The 13,756-nt window shown below is 40.2% G+C and overlaps 1 protein-coding gene and 1 long non-coding RNA gene across 2 annotated transcripts; both read left to right on the top strand.

The window, feature by feature from the left end:
• Positions 1-3,164: 3,164 nt before the first annotated feature.
• On the top strand, positions 3,165-5,570 carry LOC111254306 (crustacean hyperglycemic hormones-like). The gene is made up of 2 exons (XM_022815003.2): positions 3,165-3,274; positions 3,928-5,570. Exon 2 carries the CDS (start codon positions 3,928-3,930, stop codon positions 4,330-4,332), a length of 405 nt encoding a protein of 134 aa, XP_022670738.1. The 5' UTR covers positions 3,165-3,274; the 3' UTR covers positions 4,333-5,570.
• Positions 5,571-12,096: 6,526 nt separating this feature from the next.
• Positions 12,097-13,509, top strand: LOC147754499 (uncharacterized). Its single transcript, XR_015317560.1, has 2 exons — positions 12,097-12,222; positions 12,533-13,509. It is a non-coding gene; the product is annotated as an uncharacterized LOC147754499 (long non-coding RNA).
• The last annotated feature ends 247 nt before the right edge of the window (positions 13,510-13,756 follow it).

The raw sequence follows: 13,756 nt of genomic DNA, 5'->3' as shown, positions 1-13,756 counted from the left end.
CATCTTAAACTTAGATTCTACATGGACTATTTGGAACGATGTGTCTGCATGTGTTAGACAATTGACGAGCGACTCCCCAAATCTTGTAACGATAAAAAATGAATTCCACAAGCAAAAGCCCGTTCTTGAATGGCTGTGTTTGATTTGTGAAGGATACCCATAGTAATCAAGTACAAGACCGCTAACGCCGTCCAAAGTGCACTGAAGCCGAAGGAAAAAGGAAACGGGAACTAGCCGATCGCATAGATAACTAATAACTGTTTTCGAATTCTGAAGCGGTTTCTGCAGACAGTCAAGTGCAGACATTAATTTAAGCGGACTTAAGGACGACAGGTAGGCTCATAACGTTGCGGTACTTTCGACAAAAATTGATACGAATCGATCAATTCTAAAAAAGTAATAACATTAATTGATACTAGATAGGCCGAACGTGAAAATTTAGTTAAAAATTAGGACAAAAATGAGATTAATGTAAACTCATTTTCCTGATTTTAATCTTACTGAGATGGCATAAGGGCACTGAATGTTTGCTGGATAGAATATAGATGAAAAACCCTTCCGTTCGACTAGAGGATACGCTTATCATTAGGAACATCATAATCATGTACCTTTAAATTATTGTTTAAAGTTCACAAATGGAGACACTATATGTTTTACACGTTCGAAAAAAGGTTCTAACTATCTTATTTCCAACTCAATGTACCCGAGCCCTATACTTTATAATTTTATGCTGCATTATTCAGTATGCTTAAGGCGTGATCATTAGGTCTATTCCTTACTTTTAATGGTTGCTTTAAATGATGGATATTGATTATCTTACATATTCAGGACTGGTTCCATAATGAAACCATTACATTAGCTTAGAAGTGTATTGGGAAGCTTTCACAACGAGGGTTTGCCACATAAGTCTCTAGTCACGGGGATCTCTCAAGTCATTCCCGACTATTCAGGTAAGTTTGGGTGGCGACAGATACAATCTCTTCAAATGTGGCCTTATTACAGGTAATAATACTGCGCCTGCTGTTTCTATGTTGAAGCGAAACATCATACTGATGCTCCTGCCGAATATGGAAGAATGGGCAAAAGCTACTAGAAGAGGAGACGTTACTAAGTAGCATTTGCAAGAATTCTTCGCTGTAAGAAGTGTATGGGGTTCTCGACACTGTGTGCGTTTCTCCAGAGGCCCTCAATCAGGGTTGTGGCGAACCCTAGACCATATCGGGAACAGCCAGCCTTTACTCGGCAAAATAGACCTAGAATTATTCGGAGTATTGAACTTGAGTATTGCATACGCAGATCGTTTTTGCTTGATAATGCCCGTCGTACCATAATAGATTAAGCAAGTCAGGATTCAGTTCCCATTCACCCTGCTATCAAGTCTAATAACATTACTCGATCTGACGACCTCAATTTGCACTTTTTGATCTTGCTGTACCTTGTGTGAACTTACTGTAACTATGTTTCTATCTAAACATATTAGCCCTCTTCGACGTTTACTCTTGAAGGTAATAAGCCCATTTCTCCAACAGGCCAGGTGGCCTGATAGATGGACACGATTAATACTGATGTGGCTGCTTCCTTATTCAGCCTCTATATTTTGAACAGTTGTTTTCAATTTTGCGCAGAACAAATTGATTTGCCGCCCATGCATTTCGAAGCCAACAATTGCTGAGACTTCAAAAGGTTGCAATAAAAGTGAAGAGCATAGCGAAGACCTGGGTAGCGGCTGATTGTTACGTGTAGGTCACGATTAGGTGAAACTTGGCGTCGTACGGTCGATCTAGTTCTAATAATCTAGGACGACCTTTGGGTACCTAACGCGCTCGTCAACTTCTAATGGCCTTAAAATTAAATTAAATCTTGCTAATGACACTATTCATGTTGCTGGACTCGTTTGCTGAGGTTAAGAATAAATACCTTAGAAATTTTCAGGTACTGACGCAAGAGGTCCTTACAAGTTATTGGCAAGACCCGAATTTCAGACAAACGTGAACTGGTCACAAAGAACTAAAATAATTATTGAGTGTTCACAGTAGGCAAATGAATGGAAAAAGTGATTGTGTTGAGCGTTGATCTGTTAATGCCATTTATGCAGCTTTTTCCTTCTACCAATTACTGAAATAGGTGGCAAATTGAAGACGGCCAATGTGTACGAACAGACCATAACTAGAAGGTTATCATTACGACTGCCCTCTAACAAATCCTTCTAATCGTTATACGAGGATAGCTCTCCAGTTATAACAATAAAAGATTTAACTATTCAGTAGCTTCGATTCCATAGAGAACGGGTCTATTCGTGCCCTATGTACTAGCGATTCCAAATATAGATCAACCTTAGGCCCCCTGTTGTTTTACAGCAAAAAAAAATTTGCCAATATAAATAAACAGTTCATGAGTGAAGTGTTCAACAGTGAGGTAAAATGCCGACGTAAGGCACAATCTGATGAAAATTGGCTAAAAAGATTAAGCTGAGAAATCACGCAACGTCTACTTCAATCGCTAACGAAGTTTTTTTTTCTTGCCAAACGAAAGCACATTTTCCTCATTTATTAATCCGCACTAAAGAGATACTGTGACTAGCTAACGCCGCTCAATATGTTACAGTACGTATTGATTAAATATACCAGTATATAGGAAAGAACAATTACATTACAACTATACTCATAATTTCACGGTACCAAAATATTAGTGTGGAACGATTTACCCACACTGGTAACATCGGTTAAACCATTCGTCATAAAATGAGTAATCTTTACACACACACACACACAAACACACACACACGTGTTTAGGGGAGAGAGAGAGAGGGGGGGGGGGGGTAGTAGAAACTGCGATCGAAGTGGGTCACTTATTATTAGTTGAATGGCATTAGACAGCCAACCCAGCAATATGAAAGTGAAGAAGTAATGGAAAGTGAAGTTGCTCGTTATAGTATTACCCAAGTTGTCTGAGGGCGAGCTGAAGTTGTGCGTGATATTAACTTCGCTGCTATATCACGTTGCCACGACGTTCTGTGATGCTGACCTTAAAGGCAACAACACGACGAACAAATGCTGCGAGACAAGAACCCATACTTTGACAAGGTCCACTCAACGTCTCCTACGCATGATTGACCCGGGTCTCAATTATAGCCAAACCGGGACTAAAATTGACTGACCGTATCATGTATTCGCATATATAAGCCCGGCTATGAAGTCGAATCAGAGAAGAGACCGAGGCTACACTTTCGCTAGCTCGATATTTAGTGCCATATCAAAGTGTGGACTGTGTTAAGGCAAGTGATGTTACCAGTGGTGCATGGCAAATGTCACGTCTATAGTCAGCTACAAAGACGAATCGATGAGATATACAGCTCTTACATAGATTATTTGTAAATGTTTTAAATCTGACTGTTCGCTTTGGACCTGACTAGTTCACCTATGTGAAAGTTGTAATGAATCACTTTGAAGATATACGAAGAGCTGGGTTACCGTGATAAGCCCGGTTATCGTTAGACCCATTTGCTCGAGAAAGAAGTCATCCTCAGCATAGTGTGCATATTCATGCGAGTTGCTCTCTCACGGGTCGTTGTTTATATTTAGGGGGTTTCCTGTACTTGGCGGCCTTGCTGCCATTGTGAAACGGCACAATATTAACCATTGTTTATGTTATTAATATAAACTGATTAAGATGTCGTTCTGCTTCATTATTTAGGTATTACAATATTAGTAGACATTCGGTTGCGTCTAGTGTCTATTGACTGATGCGCTGTTTATATCGAGTCAACTGTGCTACAATGCCATTCAGTGAAAACAACAGTCACGCGCTGCTGAAAAAATCATCTTCAACCCTCAACGGTTTCTTAAACTTCACCGTGCCATCTGCTCACGTTCAAAAGAACATGTCTATTGATGGAAGGGTGGAAATAATCTATTCGTTATTTTACAGATGGGGCGCTCGTATAAGAAATTATCGGCATGGCCTTTGCTAGTGGCGCTTGTTGCATCCTCTCAGCTTCGGGGTGTACGAACGCAAAGTCTTGCCGGATTCGAACCTCTGGGTGGTTTCGCTGGCGCCACGGGCACCATGGTCCTGCATAAGCGTCTATTTCTCGATGCAGATTGTCGGGGCCCATATGCCCCGCACTTCTACGGCTACCTAAACCGAATGCACAACATCTGTAAGGAGTGCGCCGATATGTACCCCGGCATGCGGGATTTCATTAGCCGCAATTGCACCTCAGAATGCTTCCGTAATCGCGTGTTCCAAGATTGCGTTTCGGCGACGATGCAACTCCATCAGCTCGATGAGATCTCCAATATGATCGGTCAGCTGTCCGGCAGAAGGAAATAATGGCATCTTGAGAAAACTTCTTGGGAACTCAGCCCGGATTTCGATCGAAGATGAATTGAAAGGCTGAATCTGTGAAGGACGATGAAGACACTCTATTTGATCTCCCAGTAAATAAGTGTCGAGTAATGCTAATGAATGAATAAATAAAGTGTCAACATAACGTTCCCAAGCGAACACAACCTATGGCATCATTGAATGAGATTGTTAGTTGCGTAAAGATGCGTCATATTAAAACTTCTAAAAGTAAGCTAGAAGTAGCGTGAAGTCAATTTTTAGACAGTGTTCGAGGCTTATTCTATACGAATTCAGCACATTGTTTTTCAGCATTCCCAGCCGAATTGTCCTGATACGATGATATAAGGCATCAATTCAATAAAAATAAAGCAGATATTAGTTATATGACAGCATACGGTCGTGATTGGTCATTGTACTTAATGTAGCAGCGTTTGACATTTGCCAATATTTGAAAGCCTTAGAAAGATCTGGGGTAAACCAAGACCATGGAGCTAATTTTGATTTAACATTAATTTATATAGGCGAAGTAACGTTTATCGCCAGAGTGCGGTCACTGCTGAGCGCATAGCTTCAAACATTAGGGACCCAAATAGAGATGAGGTAATATAATTGTTACACATTGTTAAATATGTGCCAGAACTCACAGAACGCCCATCATTACTATTGTTTGAGGCAAACAAGTTTCACGATTTATAATATGGCGCCGTGAATTATTCGGGCAGCTAAATCGTAACTAAACCTTGCGTAACTTCACAGCCATCGCTGGAGATCGTGCGTTCTTTTTGGTCAGATATCATATCAGACCATTCAGGATCGTTGCATCAAAGCAAATAGAAGATTAAGTATAAAGTTACTTTGCGTCAATAAGGAGAGGATGATTTCAGCGCGGATCATTAGCGCAACTTTAGTTGAATAAGTTGTGTCGGCGATAGGTGAAACGGTAGCAAAGCTGGTATCGTACGCCAGGTCTTACATGAGGAGCGTGCTAGAACCTGAACGTTCGAACAAAACATGGTCAATTTCACGTAGAAAATCGTTCTTCATTGGGAAAGGAATGAAGCAAAAACGATTGAGAAGACATACATTTCGAGGTTCTATAATGGCAACGGTCAGCGTAGGCACTTTTGCAGCCGACGAAACGCAAAATGCAAAAATTGTAGGTCGCTTCAAGTTAAGCGTCAGATCGAGAAGAGAAAATGTTTCAAATAAACTCCAGCGTAAGAGTTTTTTTTTTTTTTTTTCATATGACATATATCGATGCTTTACTGAACCGTCGACCGGTCTCGCTTGACGACTCACACGGTATCGCGTAATGACCAGTATGAGTTCGGCAAATACACACAAGATCGTGTTCATTAGGTTAAGCAGTTTCATAACACAGAGGATGTCTTAGGTGCGCACACTGCAAAGGCTTATATTGTTAGAAAATCCACTGTGGTAGAAGACAAAATCCACCTATCAAATGCCTTCTTTCACCCCAAAACTATTTCTACGATCAGGACACTATTCTGTCCTGAACTATTCCGGATAATCAAAAAAAAAAAGACCTTTCAGTCTAGGCACGGCGTTTTCTGTCCTACGTGTATAATGTGCATGGTAAACGACGCGCCCGAACACTGGACTACAAGCAATCGTTCAACTATTCGCTACGATAGAGACTTTCATTAATTGAATTACTACTTTTCTCGAGCGCAGATTCCTTTTCCCGCTAGAAGGAGGATGCTCCTGCAAGACTTTATTGCATCAGGCAGACGCATCTATCGGGGTATTATATATATATATATAATCGGGGTACTATTGCTCGGTCGTGAGAAATGCGCATACGTGCTTCTAATTGTCCCAGCGATTGGTTATCTGTTACTATAAAACAAATTTATCCTAGCAATTGATGGCTGATTGAAGTTTTGAATCAACGGCAAGATCTTCTTCACGTTATTTAACATTATATTCACATATAATAAAAAAGTAATACAATATAATGTTTTATAACTGCAACATTGCAGGAATATCTTTGTATTTCCATAGATTTTAGCTCGTTCTGCGTTCGATCTATATGATCGAAATGATATGGCCCTATAGCTAGCTCATTGTGGGGAAATGGACCGGAGGCACGTATAACCAGCATCGCTTATTGTATTCTATCTATTCCTGTATAAGCTCGTTAGGTTTTTCTTTAGCATCAGACAAGTATCTATGATTATTAAGAAGTAAGTAAGTATAACAACGCCGTATCCGATAGTGATGTTTATATATTAGGAGGCAATATTCTAGAAAATATATCAAACGCTGGATGGCTGTACGTTCGGGCCTTAGCTGGCAGCCAATTGAACTTGTAACCTAAGTTCGTGTTGCCAGATGGGCAGCGGGCCGGTGAAGGTTGCGCGAACTTCTTTTTGACACGTTAATTCAGTCAAATCAAACTTCGCATTGTGTACGGCTACGAAGTTACTAGCGTTGTAAGTTTGTCGCCGATTTAAATTGTATTGGAGTACTTGTCTTGTACAGGATCGCATATTGTTCATTACAACTTCGAGGTACAAGCGACTTTCACTTTGTTGGTTGATCGACAGTTTTTTTTTTTTATAGCTTTAGACATTTAAAGGCAGGTTCTTGTAAAATTTCATTGCATTTCGTAGCACGAATGTTTACAATCGAATAGCCATACATAGTATACACTATGAAGCATACCATTTATTATTATCTTGCCTCTGCGTCGACCTCTCGTTGCTGTGGTTGGCCGCCTAGAATTGCATCCAAGATACGTCCAAATATCGAACATGGACATTGATAACAGATGGACGTAAGCTCCTGATATAAGGGAATAAGGGAGTAGCTAGGACGATGGTGAAGGCTCTGTGATACAACTGAGGTTTGAGCCTCTCAGTATAATAGCCTCGAGAAGCCAGTGCCCAACCTGACGTTCAAAACAAGTCACTCTGCTAGCGAGCATGTTACTATTATGTATTGTTAAACAACAATGGCATTGCCTTGACCTTAATCCATGTTCCGGAAATCATATTTACAGGAACCGTCCACAGGGTCCGATATGGCCTTTGGATCTATCTCGAATATGTTTAGTCTGGCTAATCAAAAAAGCACGGAGCGGTTCTCCGATATGGAGCGATATTTTGTCGTTGTCCATGGAAGTTTGTATACCCGTGCATGGCCGTCTCTAGAGAAGAATACTCAACGTGTGTTTTCGTCTGGGTGGATCCTGGGCGAGAATTTTTCATTGCTTGAATAAACACAATCGCACTAGATTTTGAAGCTCTAAGATAAATTAGTTTGTTTTTATATAGTGCCGCAGTCTACGGTACTTATATTCTGGGAACTTTCGGCAATGGGCTGGGTTTAGCTTAAGTTGTCGATGTATCTGCTTATCGTACGTAATATTATATAAAATAAACAGACGTCAAAGGTGAGCCAACGATTGTCGAAACAACGGAACATAACGTTGAAAAATATATGTTCGGTGGAAACACCTTTTTATGTACATCAGTCGAGTATCTTCAGTAATCCAACGGCGCGCAAATAACCACGTGACCGTCCAGTTGAATAATAAAATAGACGAGTATAGTTTTAGACTTCTTTTGGAGGTCAGTAACATTCGACTAGTTATTAGGAAACATACTGTTACGCCTAACTTTAACGTGATGAGACAGAGACTCTATGCATCTACTGCATTCGTTACACGATAAAAACGGCTTTGTGGCCGCAGAAAATCGCTAAGGCCAGGACGCTGACCCTTATTGGTCTGAGTAATAAACAATGCGTTTCGGCCTCCACAGTTGCTCCAGTAACAATTCGGTCCTTGATTCGGTTTCTTAAACCATAATACCTTCAACAATAAGTTCATAAGTAAGGAAAATTGGATCCGAACTTATTCGCTTGATTGCGGAATAATGTACCATTTTTTTATATTCGTAGACGCAAAAAGGTGTATTATTTAAGAAAATACCTTATATAAGGGAACGAGAATATATATAATGGTATGCATAATATCAGCTTATGCTAATGTGGAATTAGTATCCATCTGGAAGCTGGGTCTGATATGGTATCAAGTTTATCTTTTTCTTTAGAGCTTCTATCATAGACAAGGTATACCTGAAAGTTAAATATGACGACCTCTAGCAGCAGACTCACAACAGAAGAATGCAGTGGAATCTGCTCATATAAATATTGGCAGCACACACACACACACACACACAATGTTAAGCCCTAGTTGTTTCCTGTTGGCGGTATATCAGTCGTGCTAGCTACTGAATTTAGTAGCCTGTCGTCGTGATGATGGCTTGCTTATCTATGCAGGCTGACAGCGCCCAAGACGTACACTCCGTTCTACGAAAATACATGAAAATTCTAACAAAATGTTAACAGATGTATCGAATTTTGCCGTTCTGTGAATAAACAAAAAAAAAACAAACATTCTCACAGATATTATAAGTAATGTCCGCATGGATCGCATCGTTGGTTTAGACCATGTAGCACAACTGGTTTAGGAAGTCCTAATGACTGCGGGAACTCGAGCATGTCCATTGTCTTTAAGTTAAGCAGAACTTAGACCGGTGCGTTCGCAAAGTGATGGTTGAGATCGAGATCGCGGTCCTTCAAAGCTGTATCTTTTACATGAAAGGTTGCCGGTACTGAATGAATCAATATGGCGCAAAGCCTTAGGTTTGGTAGGAATGAATGGGATTATGCACAAACGATCATGTGCAGCCTACGTAATGCAGGATGGTACCAGGTCTAATGCTGTATTGCAAGACGTGTAACCTATGAGTTCTGGGCGTCGGAAGCAACGTTAAAATTTCGTGGAAATCCATCTACTGTAGAAGTGTTAATCTAATCGATAGTGAGGAACGTAAACAAGCGTGCTACGTAGACGCCTACGGTTGTTCATTATTCTAGAAAACTGGAAACATTCAAACTCAAAAATCTATCAAAGATCAAAAAAGCGCTCCACTTTGATTTGTTGGGTAAACCAGGCGTCTTCCGATCAAAGCTCGTAGACATTTTGCAAAGAAAGGAATACATTTTGAAAGTTAACCGGGGGTCAAATCGGATGCATACAATAGATTGAAAAGAAATTGCTTGCCAAGCAATTTCTTTTCAATTAAAACTGTTTATATTTATTGTTTTCTCTGAGGTATCTATCAAAGCACCGAAACACCTAATCATCTAAATACAACTTTTACGTATATTTCTTATATGTGGCGTAACCTATTGTGCGTTTTAGCCGATAACGGTCAGGGCTATACCCTTTGATCCACGTGGAAATTTATTTTTAAACCTATTTTCCTTATAGGGCATGCTGTAAACTAGTAATAAGCTACCATACTTCATCTCGCTGATTTTCGTATTACACCTAGCTTTTTAACTCACGGTATGGTCCTGGCTCGGGCAATGCTATGTGGATCCTTCTATAATATCGTCAAAGACATGTTTCCTTTATGTCTATACTATTTTTTTTCATTCAAAAAAAGCTTTAGCTTTGTTTAAGCTAAAACGTTTTTTTGCATACGTGCAAAAAATAAGCACGATGCATCCCTCATCGAAAATCGCCACTTTGATGTGCGATGTAAAGCTCAACCCCTTAACCACCATGTGCTCTAAGATGTTTGTCCTTAGTAAGTAGACATTTACACTTCGAACGTGAGCCGCCTGAAATTTTCGCTTGATATCTCAGTTAGAATTTCATAGACAAATAGGAGGAGATCTTCCTATACTTGGGATGCTTTTCCCTAGTCATTGCGGAAATTACGTTGAAATTTTGCAGTTGTTACAAGATGAAATATCATGTTCATGTTACGAGACAGAATCAAATTCACAAATTTGTTTTATTTTTTAATGACAGTGCATAATTCATTGCCTGCATCGTCGCAGCGGTTTAGGTTCCGTCAAGGCTTATATATATATATATATAAGCCTTGTATAATACACATATATATATTTATACCGTTTGTACTGTGTAGTCGATTTAATTATAATGTCAATAATCGTATTGATGTATATAAAACAGGCGTCACTGCAAATCCTGTTTTCGCGAATTTTCTCGTTTTAATTTCACTAGAATTTACTACGGCTGAAGCTGAATCTTTACCAGAGTACATTATATAAGCTATAAGTCAGACAGAACGGAAAAATTCTTCGTCGGGCTAGTTAACAAAGCAGGAACTCAGCTGGAGATTAAACACCAATTAGATACACCTACATTGAGGCTATTTGAAGGGAAATAATGAAGTGGCAATTGTTTTTATACAATTTCGAACTTAATCGAGTGGCACACACGTTATTCCCGTACGCATGTTGAATTATAACTATAGAGGTCGAGGTCGTTGAAGTCTAACTTTCATAGTACTGTAATTTGAATTAATAGAACTTTACTTCCCCAAGCTAATACAAGCCCATCAATTAGAAGACTGCTGATATCGTTAACACAATAACGTGCTAATTTGCACGTAATAATGCAAAAAAACATATCTGGAAGAGCTAGAGCAAATCGAGCAGGTTTGATAACAGATAAGAATCGCTCACTGAATCTACTGGGCCTAGACAAATCCTCGAGAAATAGTCAAATTAAAAAAAAAAAAGGTAAATTGCGGGTAACTCATGAGCATCTCAGGACGAGCAGTATTGCTGACATAGCATTTGCTATCTGTAAATACTATATTACAATACCGGGTGAAATTTTCAGTACGTGTTTCATAGGCGGCATAAGCTGACAATGGTTCATATGAACGTAACAAAGTCTGATCGGTATCAAATTCTGGCGATATTGAAGGCTAGGATTGGTAAACTGCCAGTATAAAGACATATTAACAAACATAGGGTCTCGATTCTCGGCCGGCCCTTGATATCGAGTACTTCATAACTTTCGACCGACATCCTGAAAAAGTCCTACCAAAAACCATTTGAGCTTCACTAGTACGGACGACGTAGGGGGCGTACGCTCGGTTTCATTGGCACACGAGGCCAAGATGATTTATTGTGTATCTTACTCTAATTAAGTAAGAACCTCATCACGTACTATGGATAGCATAGTACGACAAAAAAAAAAAACGTGACCGTGACATGTTTCATAACATTCTTAGCAAAAGTTCAGCGTATAGATCCATATATGAAAATATTTTTCTGTAACGTCTGGATCCGTGTGTGAGAATCCCATTTGGTTGCAGAAGTTGTGTTGGTAAATTCAATGCAGGCACCATAGACCATTTTTTCATGCCATTGGTTTTCATAATTACTGAAGTTCTTAATATCATTTCTCACGACACAGTTGATCAACATAACTATAGCTGTAGTGTCTACCTGTGATCTAATCAAAAAAGTTTTTGCCAAGACAATGGTGGCAGGATGCTTCAGCCTTAGCTAAAAAAAGAAATTTAAATAGCCAGATGGTGTACGTATATCTCTATCAGTGTGCCAGTATCAGCTATCAGTTAATCAACTACAATGAGATGCTATATTTAAGGACAATTTGGCGTAAACATTCAGCTTAATATCAGATGTTACTAGTACTTCGCTGTTGGTTTGCTTCGACGTGCAGGCGCCGAATCGGTCAGCGTGCCTTATTACGTTTGACCACCCCAACAAATTTAAGAGCGAACCCTTTCCTACCTCAGATACACGTTGAGATGGTGGGGACGTCATTGATATTCCCCTGGGAAGTGTTTGCTGAGTGCGACTAATACTCAATCAAACCTATCAACAGTTAGTTAGCACGTTATGTCCTTTCCTTCAGGGACGCTGGAGGCACTACGTAGAGGCATCGTATATAAGAACCGCTCAGAAGTGGAAGATTATTCATAACCTTCTCTATTGTGCTGCAAACTATTGAAGTCTGTTCCTCATTTAGAACGGAGTTCTACTGATCCGGTGAGTTCTTGCCGTTCTTCTTAAGCACAAATCATCGTACCCGTGCTTTGGTTCATGGATGTGGCGTAATTGTTCATGTTTCTTACCTGCCTCATGTGAACCCCTATTGGTTTCGGACTAATTCATATGTTCCCTGCATATAATGTATCTATTTTACGAAAATCGATGCACGTATATCTGAATGGACATGTGTAAAGAGTAGTTACTACGCCACGCAATTACTTGAACTGTCCATCAAATAGAAGCGCGCTATATAGTTTAGCGAGTCACAGGCTTCAGTAATAACAATCATGGTTTTTTTTTTTCGTAGATGTGGGCGCTCCGTGGAAGCGTTCTGGCTGCGTTGGTGTTGGCCTTTGTTGCCTTCGCGTGCCAGCTAATTTCTTCCTGTCAAGGCTCCCCCGTGCCTAATGACACTGTTGGTAAAAGGCTTTTACAACTGCGAAAACGTCCTTTTCTCGAGGCCAATTGCCGTGGATCGTATGCACCTCATTTTGACTCTCTCGTGCATCGGCTGGACCGCGTATGCCGAGAGTGCGCCGAAATGTTTCCGTCAATGAGGGAATTCATACAAGATGGCTGCCACTCCGAATGTTACCGAAATGAAATCTTCCGAGACTGCCTCACCGCGTCGATGGCTAACACCGACGAAATAAACCAGATGGTAGGAGAGTTGTCTGGCTAAGAATAACTGCAAAAACAAACTCCGACAGTGCCAGATTCGACAGTGTTCAGTAGGCAAATTAAACCCGTTGACAAAGGCCTAAAACCGAGGTCGATATAACGAGAGCATTTTATACACCAATAGACTGTCACTCATCTTGATGACAATGTTGGATAAGCTAACGGCTTATGGGATAAATAGGAAAAGGATGCCAAAATGATGCCATCCTTATGCAGATGCGTAAAAGAAAGCTAATGTAAACGTGACACAGACGCTATCTGGTGTATATTTTTAAACATTTCACGTTTCAGTTTCGTTGTGGCCACGGGGGGCAGGGCAGCGTAGCTCTCGAACACTACGTGATCAAAGCTCTGAATTAAGCTGTTACCCGATTGCCTTTCCGAGACAAACAGGGCAAGGCCACAATATGTAACGTGCATTCATTGTTTATCATGCACCCGGCCGGAGTGTCGAATCCGCGTCTATCCCTTATGCCGTGCAAGCCTAGATATTTTAGGTGCTGAATGATTATCGATAGCCACAGACGTGTGAACGCGTATAACACAAATCGCTTCGGATGATCACAGACTATACCGAATAAAATTTTTGAATTAGCGCTTCAATTACCGGATTTCATTCTTTAGGACTATTGGCAATTTTAGGCAGTACTGCCGTTCGGAAACGTACGAAACAGCTCAAAGTTTGAGACATGCACAATCTCTAATGCTAATGTGAATCTGTACTGCAGCGAATCGTAGACTGCACGATATCTATGCTGTTAGCTCCAAGAAAATTACCCCAAAAGCTATTTTAGGTAGATATTTCTAGGGGACCGTTTCTAATGGACATCTATCAATGACAATACAGATA

This window comes from Varroa destructor, unplaced genomic scaffold (assembly GCF_002443255.2).
Source record: "Varroa destructor unplaced genomic scaffold, Vdes_3.0 BEIS01000007.1, whole genome shotgun sequence".
Lineage (NCBI taxonomy): Eukaryota > Metazoa > Arthropoda > Arachnida > Mesostigmata > Varroidae > Varroa > Varroa destructor.
Note: the sequence above shows the minus strand (reverse complement) of the source record. Positions and strands in the feature narration are given on the sequence as shown.

What these genes read in the sequence shown, in the direction of transcription:
- LOC111254306 (XM_022815003.2), top strand. Translation starts at nt 3,928, where the DNA reads ATGGGGCGCTCGTATAAGAAATTATCGGCATGGCCTTTGCTAGTGGCG.